The 14,842-nt window shown below is 36.1% G+C and overlaps 2 protein-coding genes across 2 annotated transcripts; both read left to right on the plus strand.

The window, feature by feature from the left end:
• Nucleotides 1–311: 311 nt before the first annotated feature.
• PpBr36_11368 (uncharacterized protein) lies at nucleotides 312–1,334 on the plus strand (the record flags this gene model as incomplete). The annotated part of the gene is made up of 2 exons (XM_029898470.1): nucleotides 312–811; nucleotides 962–1,334. 2 exons carry the CDS (start codon nucleotides 312–314, stop codon nucleotides 1,332–1,334), a joined length of 873 nt encoding a protein of 290 aa, XP_029743218.1.
• Nucleotides 1,335–4,587: 3,253 nt separating this feature from the next.
• Nucleotides 4,588–6,525, plus strand: PpBr36_11369 (uncharacterized protein; the record flags this gene model as incomplete). Its single annotated transcript, XM_029898471.1, has 5 exons — nucleotides 4,588–4,965; nucleotides 5,060–5,150; nucleotides 5,212–5,280; nucleotides 5,345–5,938; nucleotides 6,083–6,525. 5 exons carry the CDS (start codon nucleotides 4,588–4,590, stop codon nucleotides 6,523–6,525), a joined length of 1,575 nt encoding a protein of 524 aa, XP_029743217.1.
• Nucleotides 6,526–14,842: the final 8,317 nt, after the last annotated feature.

Raw genomic sequence — 14,842 nt, forward strand, 5'->3', positions numbered from 1 at the left:
GCGCCATGTTGCAACCGCTGCCATTGACGCGAGAGCAACGATACGCCTTTTTTACGAAATGCTTATCCCTAGTCCCGGACATGGAAACCTTTATTAGGAAATGGTTTAAAAACGCATATATAAACGACATCCGCCGTAACAACGTCAAAAACTGGCTTCTTTGGGGCTTATTCGACCGTCAAGGACCCCCCGGCGACGATAACGAGGAATTGGAACAATATATTTAACTGGCCGAAAATAAATTTAATTGGCAGATAAAAAAAGGGAAAGGTAATTGTAACGCAATTAGGATTAGTTACAACGAAATCCTAATGCACCACCGGTCACTTTTTTACTACGCTTTTATTTTTATTATCGACACCTTGGGAATATTGGCAATATATTCCCTTGGATATACATTTTACCGCACCAAAAGGTCCAATTTTTTCCGCGTTTTCCTTTTCCGGCCTTTGGGGATATTAGTTTGGAACGAATCCGCAGCGCGCGACCACATAAATTATTTTGTACGCCCACACAAATCTACAACGAAACGGCCGATTTTATTCATTTACGGTATCGGCGTCGGTGCGGCCCAGAACCTAATATATTTAGACAGCATTCCCAAAAACGTTGGGGTTATTGTTATAAAATTTTTGCCCATTTTATCCCGTATTTTACCGCCTTTTTGCAGCGTTTCCGAAATGGAAACATCGGTCGCCGCTATTTTAGACCAACAGGGTTTCGACGATATTGTCCTCGTCTCGCAAAACTACGGCATTTTTCTGACCACGCCGCTCCTTCTTTTACCCCGTATGGCATCCAAAATCAGTGCGTATATGCTTATCGACCCAATCGCCTTTTAGTTACATCTGCCCGACGTTACGTACAACTTTACCCGCCGTCCACCTAACCTTTTCCAAAAAGTTTAACACCAAATGCAAATGGTTGCACGAAACCCCAACGTCTCGCATTCGTTGCACAGACGTTTTTCGTGGCGCGAGCATATCTTTTGGCGCGAGATGCTGCGGGACCCATCGCCGTCGACGGCGCTTGCGCACGTCGCGAAGCGCCGGACTACTGTTATCATTGGCGGGGTGGACTGCGTCACCAACCCGCTCGCGGTCGCGAGTTATATCGAGTTCGACAGGGCCGAGTGCACACCGCAGGAGCTCGAGGCGTTTGCGGCTTCCGAGAAGCGTTGGAACGGGTTCAAACCCCTGGAGCTTATTTGGTTGCCGGGCGAAGACCACGGCGCCGCGCTTATGAAGTCGAGCCGTGTTCCATTGAGCGCCAAGGTGGTGGACAGATATCGTAACAAGGATTACGCGCTGGGTATGGGCGGCGGTACATTCTAGACTAGACTAGGATAGGGCGCCGTTGCGTGGTTGGACACGCGAGATTCCCGATACCATGCACTTTCATGGTTAGATGTTGGGGAGTTTATGTGGTTGATAAGCCAAACGGCCCTAGGCAAGTCAGAGGCCAAGCCAGGCTGGATTTTGTGACAGTTCTTGTTGTATTGTAGCATCAGTGTCGTTAGACTATATAGCTTCAATGCACTTTGGACGTTGATAACGATCGAGGAGCTGAGGCCCCTGGCGGTGGTGGTCCACTTAGCTGCCGGGGGTATATTACTGTACCGTACTGTAGATATCTGTGAGGATCAGGCCCCCAAACCTACCCTCAGAATCACGACTCGGCTCCAGGCCGAGCCAGGGATCGGACAAAGGGTCCACTAACTCCAGATTTAAACGCGTCTCTCCAGCGCGTCGTTGATTGTAATTTCTCTCTTCTCTTCAGTTTAGAATTTTCGTTAATAGCGCCTAATACACTGAGGTTCTCCAATGTATGCCTGGCCATGACACTTTTTTCTTTTTTATGATTTTATTTTTCGTTTATTTATTTCTTTTCTACTTTTTCCTATTTATGTTTTACGCTTTGTATTTTTATATTCATCTCCACTCCATCACCTTGAGAAAAAAAACGTAGCAAAGTAGCTTAGAATATAAATAAACGCGAATCAAAACCCTAAGTTCCACCGGGGCATGCCTGTCGCAGGCGTGTTGGCGATGGCTCGTTCTGGCTGTCACGGAGCAAGGTATTTCGGTTTACTCACAAAGGGTCGCAGAGTCGCAGATTGCCATGATAAAGAATAGAAGCGCATGTCTGTAGCAAGATGACGCCGACAAGGGTCTTGACCGGGCAACGCTTTTCTGTAGTTCGGCATCCCTGGCATCTTGACGCACCAAGCCAACAGCATCGCCTTTCATTCCAATCAAGCCGCAGCCTGTGTATCATGTCTTGCAGACGGCGGAGTGGGTGATATAATCGCCGGTGCTGCTTTGAAGTCCAGTGAAGCCACAGGTATAGGGCAAGCTCTGCCTCCTTAAGGTGCAATAATGCGGCCAAGCTAGGCAAGGTGCTGCTTGAGAGTGATGGAAGGGTGGCTGTACATGCTTTGAAACTTCGGAGATTTCACTGGCCCCGAAACTACCCCACCCACCCAGCGGGGCTTGGGTGAAATTGGCTTGGCACCCAAATCGCACTACTTGGAGGCTGTCCGTTGTGGGCCCCCTCAAAGAGGGGTTACAAAACCTTGATTTTTGACAAAACCGTGGGCCATTATCGCGATTGGAAAACTAAGCCCAAACGTACCTAAGTAACAAATAATTTAATTTTACAATTCGGTCTTAGGTATTTTTACAATGGTAAAAAAATTATAAAAATTAAATATATATTACTTATATAATATAAATTTTTCCCGTATAAAATATATATTATTTAAATTTAAAATTAATATATAAAATAAAAAAGTACTTGTTTGTACATTTTTTCAAACCCCGGTTATAAATTTAAATAAAATATATAAATTAAATTTAAAAATATTTTTAAAACCGATATTGTAAAAATTTTATTATTTTTTAGTTTTATTTCTTATAAAATTTTAATTGGTTAAATTATTTATAAAAAGGTAATTTACTATACAAAATAATAAAAAATTAAATATTTTATTAAATAATTAGTTTTATGAATTTAAATAAAATAATTATAAAGAAATTGGTTAAAATAATTTTTTAATTAAGTTAAAGTATATAAAACTGCATTTTTTAATATTAAAAAATATATAAAATAAAAGTAAAATTTAAATATTTTAATATTTTCCCCTTATAAAAAAAAATATTAAAATAAAAAAAATTTCAAAATAAATTTATATGGTGCATTTAATAAAGTATTTAATTTTTGTTTTTATTTTATATATTTTACTATAATTAATAAATTATTCAAACCAATTTTTATGTATTTATTTTATTTAAATTAATAAAATTAATTATTTAATAAAATATTTAATTTTTTATTATTTTATATGGTAAATTGCATTTTTATAAATAATTTAACCAATTGGAATTTTATAAAAATAAAAACCTGAAAATAGTAAAACTTTTGTAAAATCGGTTTTAAATATATCTTTTAATTTAAATTATATATTTTATTTAAATTTATAACCAGGATTTGAAAAAATATATAAACAAGTACCTTTTTTATTTTATATATTAATTATACTATAATTTTATTATCGAAAATAATATTTTAAATTTGCAAATAATATTTGGATTTTAAAAATTTTAAAAATATTTTACTTTTGTTAATTTTATTAAAATTGGATTAATAACGTGGATTTTATTTTCGCTAAGGTACATTCGGGCTTAGTTTTCCAACAGCGATAATGGCCCACGGTTTTGTCACAAATCACGGTTTTGTAACCCCCTCTTTGAGGGGGCCCACAACGGACAGCCTCCAAGTAAATGCTGGTTTGTTCATACACGCGCTTTAGCAAACCTGGAATCCCGCGCCTTAGGATCGCGGCCATGAGACCGGCTATCGCTGTGAAGATTCCGTTGGGTTGCAAGCACTGCCATTTTCCCAATAAATCTTTGCCGGTTATGTACCCAGTCAAGAGACTGTGCCTCTCCGTTGCAATCCGGGCATGTATTTAAATTCATCTCACCAGTTATTTAGTTGTGATTCAAGCGCAGTAGACGTGAGCCCAAGTTTTTTAACATTACGAACACTGAAAGGCAGTCACCGCTGTTTCCTTGAGCGTCACCAGAGGGCTTGGCTTGCGATGGGCCAGCACTAAAGCGTCGCTTCCGTAGTGGATGCTGCGCGGCTAAAATCGGCCCGGGAAAGGGCACAAACCCGAGCCCGCCGACTGACTTGACTGACTCCATGCTGGAATCCACTTAGTCATGTACCATCGCAAATATGCCTGAAATCGGACGCGCGGGTTATCTTTCGACCCCGAGACACACAAAATTCCAAAATAAATGTGGATTATCTACTTCCAGTGGGGTTGTCACTGTGGCTTGAACCGTAGTACCCATGATATGATGCATTATGACGCTGCTAACTGCCAGCAAAGATGAGGTATCGGGGTGCTCATTATACCCGAACTAGACGGCCTCTCCTTCTTATTGCAAATATATATTCATCGACAGCTTGTCATCTAGAATGGCTCTTCATCCAGCCAGATAAACATTCAACTCTTGTCAGCCTATACCTATAGTTACACTAGAAGTCAACACGCATTTTTCGTTTCACATCACACTCATGGATACCAAACCGATCGCGGCCAACATTTCCCATGGCGGCGGGATCCTCCAGGGTCTCGCCACCGGGACATCCGCATGGTATGCCTCTTACGTCGTCACCGCCATGCTTTTGGCCTTTTTCGCGTTCAGTTCCAAAGACAAGTATCCGGAGTTGCCTTGGCTGAACCAGAAGGCGCCTACCGAATTGACGTCGTCGAAACGTCGGGCCGAATTCATCGCCAAGCCTATAGAGCACCTGCACAAGGGTTCGACGCAATTCAAAGACACGCCGTACAAACTCAACACCGAGAACGGCCCCGTTCTCGTTCTGCCACCCAAATACGTGAACGAGTTGAAAAGTGATCGAAACCTCGACTTCAAAAGCATCGCTTCGGAGGTGAGATTCAAAACATCTTTTCTCATCATGAACAAACTGTGCCCAAACCGGGTTTATCACCCATGCCTCGACCTTGGCTAACTGCCCAATATAGAACACCCATGCCTATCTTCCGGGCTTTGAACCGCTCAACTCGCCACCTACCTTGCCCCAGATCATCAACAAACACCTGACCAAGGCCCTATGTGCGTTTATCCGATCCTGTCTTGCTGCATGAGCAAGCGTCAGCTGACATGTAGTTTTTAGTGTCCCTGACACAGCCGATATCCCTGGAGACAACCAACGCTTTGAAGGATGTCTTCAAGGAGTCAAAAGGTGGATATACTGCAAAGCCCCCATAGAAATGGCAACTCGAGTCACTAACAGCATAAATACACAGAATGGACTACCATTACCCCCAGTCAGATTGGGCTTGTCGTTTCTCGAATGTCATCCCGTATCTTTATGGGCAAGGAGCTCTGCAATGACAAAGAATGGATCGAAACCTCCTCTGACTACGTTTTTACACTGTTTCGACACCAGTTGGAAATTGCGGAATGGCCGCGCCGCCTGCGTCCGTTGGCAAACTGGCTGTCGCCTCAAGGCGCTGTTGTTCGCCAGAAGCTCCAGCGGTGCAGAGACGTGTTACAGCCTCATTTGGAGAAACGCCAGGCCGTGATCGACCAGGCGCTTGCCCGCGGCGAGAAAAGTCCTTACAACGACGCGATTGAATGGTTTGCCGATACGATTGGAAAGAATTATGACGCGGCTTCGGCACAAATCGGTTTATCGCTTGTGGCCATTCATACTACCGCTGACCTGCTGACCCAAACGATGTACGACCTTGCGAAGAACCCCGAATTAATTCCTGCCCTGCGTCAGGAGGTTATCGATGTCCTAAGCACGAACGGTCTTACAAAGCTGTCCTTCCAAAAACTGGTTTTAGTGGACGGCTCTCTTAAGGAAAGCCAAAGGTTAAGGCCTATTTTCACCAGTAAGTTGGAGATAATATCCGTACACCTCTACAAACCTTGAAATCGATCGACGTGATTGCGACGGTTTCAACGTATACCGTTTATCAGGATATGTTATTATTATCTGAACACAGAAAGAAAATCTAACCGGAACTTCGTCACAGCATTCTTTATCAGGAAGGCCCTTCAGGACGTTGTACTCAGCGACGGCTTCGTCGTTAAAAAAGGCACATCTCTTGCCATGAACGGCACCAACGTCATGATGAACGAAGAAATTTACCCGGAACCGCACAAATATAACCCTTACCGTTACGTCAAAATGCGCCAAACGTTTGGTGAAGAAAACAAAGCGCATTTGGTTAGCACCAGTCCCGAACATTTCGGGTTCGGCCACGGAATCCGCGCATGCCCGGGTCGTTTTTTTGCTGCCAATGAGCTCAAAATCGCGATGGCGCACATCCTGCTCAAATACGATTGGAAGCTTGCAGATGGTGCCGAGGATTTGAAGCCCAGGGCCGTTGGGATTAACTACCTTCACAACCCCGCCATCAAATTGATGGTGAGGAGGAGGAAGGAGGAGCTGGATTTGGATTCGCTCGAGTTTTGAAGCACGGGGAGGGTTTGAAGGCAGGATTAAAGGACTTGCTGAATCACGCGTTGTTAGCCGTGCCCTGGCCCTTGAGTGAAGGTGGTGGAGGTTGATGCTTCCGGCAAAAAGAATGTTAAACTGTCGTTTTCGTTGTACGCAACTAGATTTCGTTTGTTATCATTCTCCGACATTTGTCGTTTTATTGAAATGATTTCTTTGGTACCAAATAATTTCAATCACGTGGCAATCGGCCGTATTAGCTGTATCTCACCCTCAGCAGATATCTTGCCTGCAATAAGAATGAAACACATACCGGATACTCCAGTTGCTGGGTCAAGTTCCCATGGCAGGTATTTCTCACTGTTCTACAATAGTCACAGGAGCTGCCACGCACAGAGCTGAGGACGTAATTTTCAGGTGCTTGGGGTTTCCAAAAGACCCCTCGCGAAGACTTTACCGTGGAAATCCAGTTTTAATGGAACGCGCGCACCGAAAGATACCTATTTAGTAAAAATGGACTTCCTCAATTTGGACCTTGCGTCCGCATTAAAAACCTCCAAAATTATGCTAAACTTTGCGCGCAAAATTTCGAATAACGCAACCCAAAAGGCCGAGGAAATTGTTCCCGAAATGGTAAAACAGGTTTGCAAAATGGTAAGGGAAATAACCGCTGCTGTTGAAAAAATGGGCGAAAAAGCCGGAAAAACAATTTTCGATACCGCAACCCAGGCAACCGCAACCTTTGGTAAAACAATTGCAATTATCGCAGGGGCAATTGGGGCTATTATAATTGCTGCCCCGGGTTTAATTGCGATTCCAGCATTAGGTATTTTCGGTTTTAATGTTTCCGGGCCTGTTGCAGGTAAATAAACAAAGTTTTCGCAATTCGAACGTTTTAAAGAAAAATTCAAAAATAAAAAACATCCAAAAATTTATTAGATGTTACCAATTTTTATTTTTTATTTTGCTGGGACACAGGAGGGATTGTAGCCGTTGCGCGAAATACTATAGGCGGGCTATGGGAGGTTACGGAGTTGCGCCTGTGTTCGGAGCAGGCCAGGCCGGAGGAGGAGTTATGGCGGGATCGGCTGGGAGGGTTCTGTGGATGAAATCGACAGCGAAGGGCGCAGCGTTATCAAGTCCAGCGAAGATCGTTCCGTTCTTGCGACGCCAAATGGGCTGATAAGTTTCGAAATGAAAAGATCCGGAATGTAAAATAATTTCCCATATATAATTATTAAAGGTGCGTGCGATTATGGGGATAATTACAAAACCAAAATATGGTAACCATATGCAGCAGCAACCGCCGCGGCGTATACGAAGGCGTTTTTGCACCATTGGGCTTTTTTTTAACAAACAGGTTAATAAAATATATAATAAAGTATAACGTTTTTCCATTCCTCGGTCCTTTATATATATTGGCTTTTATTTTAATCGGTTTTAATTATAAAAATTTATATTATTTATTCAAATTCGCTATATATTAATTTTTATTATTTGCAGGCCCCCTAAAAATTATAAAAACCGGCCCGTAATATTTCCAATTGTATAAAAACCGCAATTTCGTCGGGCGAACCGAATTTATTAACGATTTTATTGGCAAACAATTTTTCGGTAATAATTATATTTATTAACGTATCGTATTATTTGGATTCGGCGGCGTCGGTAAAACGCAATTGGCGTTCGAAATAATTTTTTAAGTTAAAAATAATATACCAAAATGGTCCGTTTTTTGGATATAAATTTTTAACATGGCAAATTTCGAAAAATCGTGCAGGGAAATAACCGAATTGCTATTTCCAAATTGGGTGGAATAGGACAATACGAAAAAATTGGTTAAAAAATATTTTAATTTTGTCGCGGCCGGCCGTTAGTTTTTCGTCGTCGATAATATTAATAATAAAATTTTATTAGGCCGTGGGAAGGAGGGTATATATAATTTTATCCCTCGTTTGGATAAAGGAAAAATTTTATTTGTTATTCAATATCGGCGCATTACATACCAATTTGCCTAAAACGAAATAATTAATTTTAAATAAATAAACCAGGACAAAACCAAAAAATTGCTAAACAATTCCTTTATTATAAAACCTCCGGAAAATGCGAAGCAAATTATATTCGAATTTTTGGAATTTTTAATATATTTATTTTTGGTTATTATTTAGGCGATATTATATATAAGCGTAATAATAACGTCGGTATTTTAATATATCTATTTTTTAAAAAATATATTAGGCGATATAACGAAATTGTTGGAAATAAAATGGGAAAACGATAATAGGGACCCCAAACAAACGTATATTATAATAAAACTTTGGGCGGTATTATTTAAACAAATTCGGAAAAATCTGGGTATTACCAAATTATTTAATTTTATAATATATATTTAATTTAAAACAATACCGCCGTTAATATTATTATTAATTGGGTTAAAATTGGAGCAAAATATAACGTTTGAAATTTTTTGTGGTTATTTATTTTTAACCAAATAGGGGAATAATATTACGTATAATATATATCGTTTGGTATATTTCGTTTTACAAATATAGGTAAAAAGGTAAAAAAATACCAGGGAATAAAGGTAAAATGTGCTGGTTTATTTTTAAAATATTTTTTTAATAAATAAATGGGAAAAACGTAAAAAATGGCGACAAATTTTACCCCATATATTAAAAGCGATCCAATTTGACGGAAAAAATAAAAACAATTGGTATAAAAAAAGTAATTTAAATTATTGGGCTGGCAAATATTTAACGGCTGACGGTTAAATAAAAAAGGCCGTCAAATTTTTGAAATACGTGGTAAAAATTCGAAAAACGATATTGACGGAAAATTACCCGGATCGATTAATATCGCAACATGCATTTATTAAAATATATCGAATTAAAGTTAAATAAAAAAGGCCGTTACATTTTTGAAATACGTGGTAAAAATTTAGGAAACGACGTTAACGGAGAATTACCCGGATCGATTAATATCGCAATACAAATTTGCTAAAATATATCGAGGAATACGGCGAACAAAAAAAAATGGTTCCGGATACAAACGATTTTTTGGTTAGTAAAAAAACCAGGTTTAAATTTTAGAAAATAATAAAAAAAGTTTGAAAATTTTTAATTTATTTGCACGGATTCCAAACTAATAATTTTTTAGTAATACCGTTCCGTATTTTTATTAAACGGGTAATTATTACGACTAAAATATTGGATCGGAATTAAATAGGTTAGGTGGGCACGAACAGGACCTAAAATTATATAAGGATAATATTACGTAATATCGCGTGATTTCCAGGAATTGATTTAGGGTAATCCTTCGAGCTTAGGACAAACGCCAAGAATAATAATTTCAAGTAATTTGTAGAAATTAAGGGAGATTATATTTGGACCAACAAATTAAATTAGAGCACCCCTTAACCGCCACCCCCCTGCAACCGCCACCGCTAATATAATATACGAAATAATATAACCTCGGTAAATATTCGTTTATATTTTTATTACATTTTGTCCAACTAAATTTATATTTTGTATTTAATTTTTTATATTAGCGATAAAAAAATATACCGAAAAAAAATCGAACGAATTATCGATACGGTCGAAACCGGTTTATTTATTAAATAAATTTCGATTTAATAAAATATATTAAAAAATATTTTACGCGGCCGTATTTACGGCGCCCAATTTCGCAAACGAACCTGGAAATTTATTTAATAATTTTCAATTATTTAAAAAACGTGCCTGGTTATTTGGGTATTTATATAAACCGAATTGGGATTTCCACCGACCCACGAAAAAATTCGAAAATTAACGAACCGTATATTTATTATTAGGAAAAATACCCAATTTTAAAAAAACGTTGGATTGACGGTTTTTTTACGCCGGTATATCTTTAAATGAATATAAAAATTTTAACGGATCGATATTATTTATATTAATAAAATAATTATTGAAAAAATTAGGGGATAATGGCCAAAATTAAATTTTCCCGAAATCCAATTTATTAACCCCGAAAATCGATGGAATATGGACAAAGCCGGAATTGTAAAAAATTAAAAATTAAACGGTTTTATTTTGGGATCCCGGTATATAAAAATATTATTTAAAAAAAACCGGGAAACCGTGGTTGAATTATTTTTATTAAATGCATTTTAATTACGGGCTAAAATTTACCTCCATTTATTATTTTTAAAAAAAAATCGGTGCAATAATAATAATTTTTAACAAATATTATTTATTATTTTGGGTGGAAATTTACCGTTACGGAAAATGGTTGGACTAATAATTTTATTATTTTGGAATGGTTGCAAACCGCTTTTTTACCTGGTATTATTCCGGAGAACCCCGAAGCGGTTAAATTATTAATTTTCGACGGCTATAAATTATATATAATATTAGAATTTATAATTTAATATTTTTTTAATAACGTATATATAATTTGCCTCCCGCTCTACGCATTTTACGTTGTTGGAATAATAATTACTATTATCGCATTTGGGCGTAGGAATGCACGCTAATTAGCATATATTACGTGCGATCCGAATTTTTAATTTCTCAGGCATTTACAATTCCGCACCACCCTTTTATTTCCTCCTGTAACCAGATTGCAATTTTTTACTCGTTTTTATACGATAAAGAAGACAGATAATTAAACATAGCGAATCGCATTAATTGTATTATTTTAACCCCGAGTCCCTACGCGTAGACGAGGTTTATAAATATACGTTTTACAACCATTTGATTTGTCGGTTTTTTCGGTGTTTAAAGAAACGTATCGACGTTGGATCTTACGTTCAACCGAATTTAACAATTTAACGGTTATTGGAAAACGATTTTTTCTCGAAAGTTATTATTAAGCACGTTTTAAAATATTAACCGAACGAATTATTAAAAACGGTTGGCGGGCAGCAGGTTTATGGCTGGTTAATATAAATAAACCATTATTAAACCCCCTATTTTTGGAAAATCAAAATTTTGAGTAACAAATCCTAATAACGCCCTGCCCAATACGCGTCCAAATCGTCTTTTTATTTAAGACCTTGGGGATATATTGCGTTCCATTCAAAATAGTTTTTTAATGGGTTAAAAAATCCCGGAAATTGCGAAAAATATTAAATTACAATTAGGTTTTTATTTTCGGTTAACCGAAAACGATTCCACGCAACGATTATTATTTTCGAGAATTTAAAAAGGTTGGCATTTTAAAAATTCATAATTGGTAATAATTTATCGACAAATTAACCAATTGGAATTGCAATTTGCGGTTATAATATGACGGAAAAAATAAAAGGTTAATCCGGATCCAAATATTACGTTCGTTGGGTTAAAAAAAATATAACGGGTTTAAACCCGAACGGAAATAATTTAAACAAACGTGGAAAGATTTCCTAAAATTTCTAATTCCTCAAATATAAATAATTATATTATTGCAGTTGTTTAAATTGTTAATATAACGAGATGTTTTGTGGTTTTATTACTTGTATTTAACGTATATTTACGTATACGTACAGCTAGATTTAATGGGTAGGAAAGCCATATATTGGTATAGGTAATATTATTTAAATTAAAACGCGTATTGGAGTCTTTATCGTATTTTTAACGCTAATTTAGCGTTTGTTATTATATAACGACAAAATTTATTTAATTATTTAATGCAATATACCCCCCAGTTAATTTCTAATATTTTATTGGAATTTAATTGTTATATTACCCAAAATACGGCGTTTTAACGCCGTATTTTAAATGCGTATATGTATTTAAAGAACAAAAAAAAAATAATGCTAAATAGCTGTAACGGTGCAAAACGTATCGCATTTGGATTTTGCTATTATATTTAAATGCGGGCGGTAAAACTTTTACAATGGCGACGAATCCGTAATATTATACCCCCTATTATATAAATAAAAATAATAAATCGCCGTAAAATCGTAATAGGCGTACGTCGTTTATATATCCCGCTAATCTTTTTAATTTGTAAATTTTAATTTTAATTTTAATTTTATATTATATTAACTAAATCGTAAATAGTGTTTTATTTTTATCGGCCTGCGCGCGTATTAGCGATATAATTTATATATTTTTATAATAATAACGGTAATAAAAAAAATAGGTTTATTTATTTTCCTTTTTATAACGCGCCGCGCGGTGCGCGGTACGTTGAATAAACGTTTGTTAATTCCGTCCATATATAATATTACTTTTTACGCCTATTAACGGGAACCGGGCGGAACGGGTTTCGGCCCGTTTTATTTTGTAAATATTTAATCCCCTGTTTTTTATAATATTTTAACGTATTTGGTAAATTTATTATAAACGTGTTAGTATTACCAAGCGTTTGGTTTTGGCGCGGGCGTTGGCCGCCTTCCAAATTAAATTCCGTTTGGTAATATTTTTTGTTTTTAATTTTTTTATATAATATTATTAATATTATAAAATAAATTAAAACCGTTTCCGCCGCCATTATTATTTTTTTTATTATTAGCGTTGCAATTGGCGTTACCGACCGGGTTAATCCCGTAATTAACGCGTCGTTTAATGTTATTATAAATATTTAATATTTTTTTTGCATATTTAATTTATCAATTGGTTATATAAACCCAATCGAGGAAAAGGAAAAAAAAGGAAAAAAAACCGAAAGATTGGATAAAAAAAAGGGTAAAAATTTCCCTAAACGTTTTATAAATATTTTTACGTTTCTTTTTATTTTTTAAACGTTTTTAACTTTTATATATAATATTTAATCGCGTCCATTTTATCCCCGTTATATACGGTTTAACGGATTTATCCCCCGTTAAATTATATATTCCGGGTATGCGAAGGCGTTTTTGGCCGGAATTGCGACCGGTTATTATACGGATTAACCGGACGCGCGTTCCCGTATTTGCGGGGTACGTTTTCCGTATTGCTAAAATTACCGGGGCGGATATATCTGCCTTTTTTCCCCAATTGGGGGACTTTTTAAACGTACCGCGGGTAAATTGGGCCATATATTTTTTTATTTACCGCGTATTTTTACCAAAAAAATCCAATTTTTTCGGAACGTGGTTACGTATTATTTCCGGAATTGGACCGAATTCCAAATTAAAAAATTGGTAATTTTCCAGGGGAAAAAAACGCCTGCGCCAAAACCTATTATTAGGGTTTTTAACGTGTTTATCGTACCGTAAAATATATAGGTGGTATTATTTAATAATAGTTAGGCCGTTTTTGGGGTGGTTTTCGTGGAAGATATACCGGCGGTAATAACAGTAATTTTAAACGGTTATCCCATTACGGGTATATATTTTATATCGTTTTTTAATAGCGCCGGCGCCGGCCAATAATTAATATAATATGCGGGCGGACCTCGGTCCAAATTAAAAAAAATTTTGTGTTTTTTTTTTTAAATAAATAAAACGTTGTATATTTTATCGCCATATTTTTTACCGCGTTTATAAATTTCCCTGCACCTTGTATTATATGTCGTATAAATTTAAAAACGCTTTAAAACATTTAAATTTATTTAAGGAAAATAGTTTTGTAAATCCGTCCGCAGGTATAAATTTAATTTCCAGGTAAATAATTGTAAAACTTTCCCGCGTATATTTTTATTTTATTTATATATTTTATATATTTACATGGCGCCAATTAATATTAATTTGTAAATTTTTATCGATTATTAAAAGAATGGTTTGTTTATAATTATAATAAAATTCCCATGGTTAATTTAAATTTAAACGTATATTACGGAAAATCTGTTTAGATATTATAATTTTTTTAACCGTTTTGAATAAAACGTGCAATTTTATTTCCGTAATCGAGGTGGCTACCGTGGTTTGTTTAACTACTTCCCAATTAATAACACCCCCGAATAAAATTATTACGTATTTTTTAAAAAAACTTTTAATTTTTAAATTATTTCCGAACAAAACGTTATTAATTATTATTAAATATTAAATCGTTTAAATAATACCGTATTTAATTCCTAAAAACTTCGTTCCGTATAAATATTATAATACCCGTTTGGTTAACCGTTTGTAAAAAAAGTTCGGGTTGGTAAAAAACCGGGAAAATAAAAAAATTGCGTACGTAACGTTAAATTAAAATATAATAGCGGTATATAATATTAATCCAATTATTTCCTGGTATAATTTTATTTTTTTAAAAACGTTTTGTTTTTAAATTTTGGTATAATTTTTTTTGCAAACGATATTGTCAGGTAATTTTTATTTTCCGTAAATTTGAAACGTATACCAATTTTTTTAATATAAAAATCGTATAATATTATTATTACGCGGCGTTTTTTATTTCGAAATATGCGCATTTCCAAAAACCAGAATAAAAGTCCTTTTTTTAATTCGTAT

The sequence above is a fragment of the Pyricularia pennisetigena genome (assembly GCF_004337985.1).
Source record: "Pyricularia pennisetigena strain Br36 chromosome Unknown Pyricularia_pennisetigena_Br36_Scf_21, whole genome shotgun sequence".
Taxonomy (NCBI): domain Eukaryota; kingdom Fungi; phylum Ascomycota; class Sordariomycetes; order Magnaporthales; family Pyriculariaceae; genus Pyricularia; species Pyricularia pennisetigena.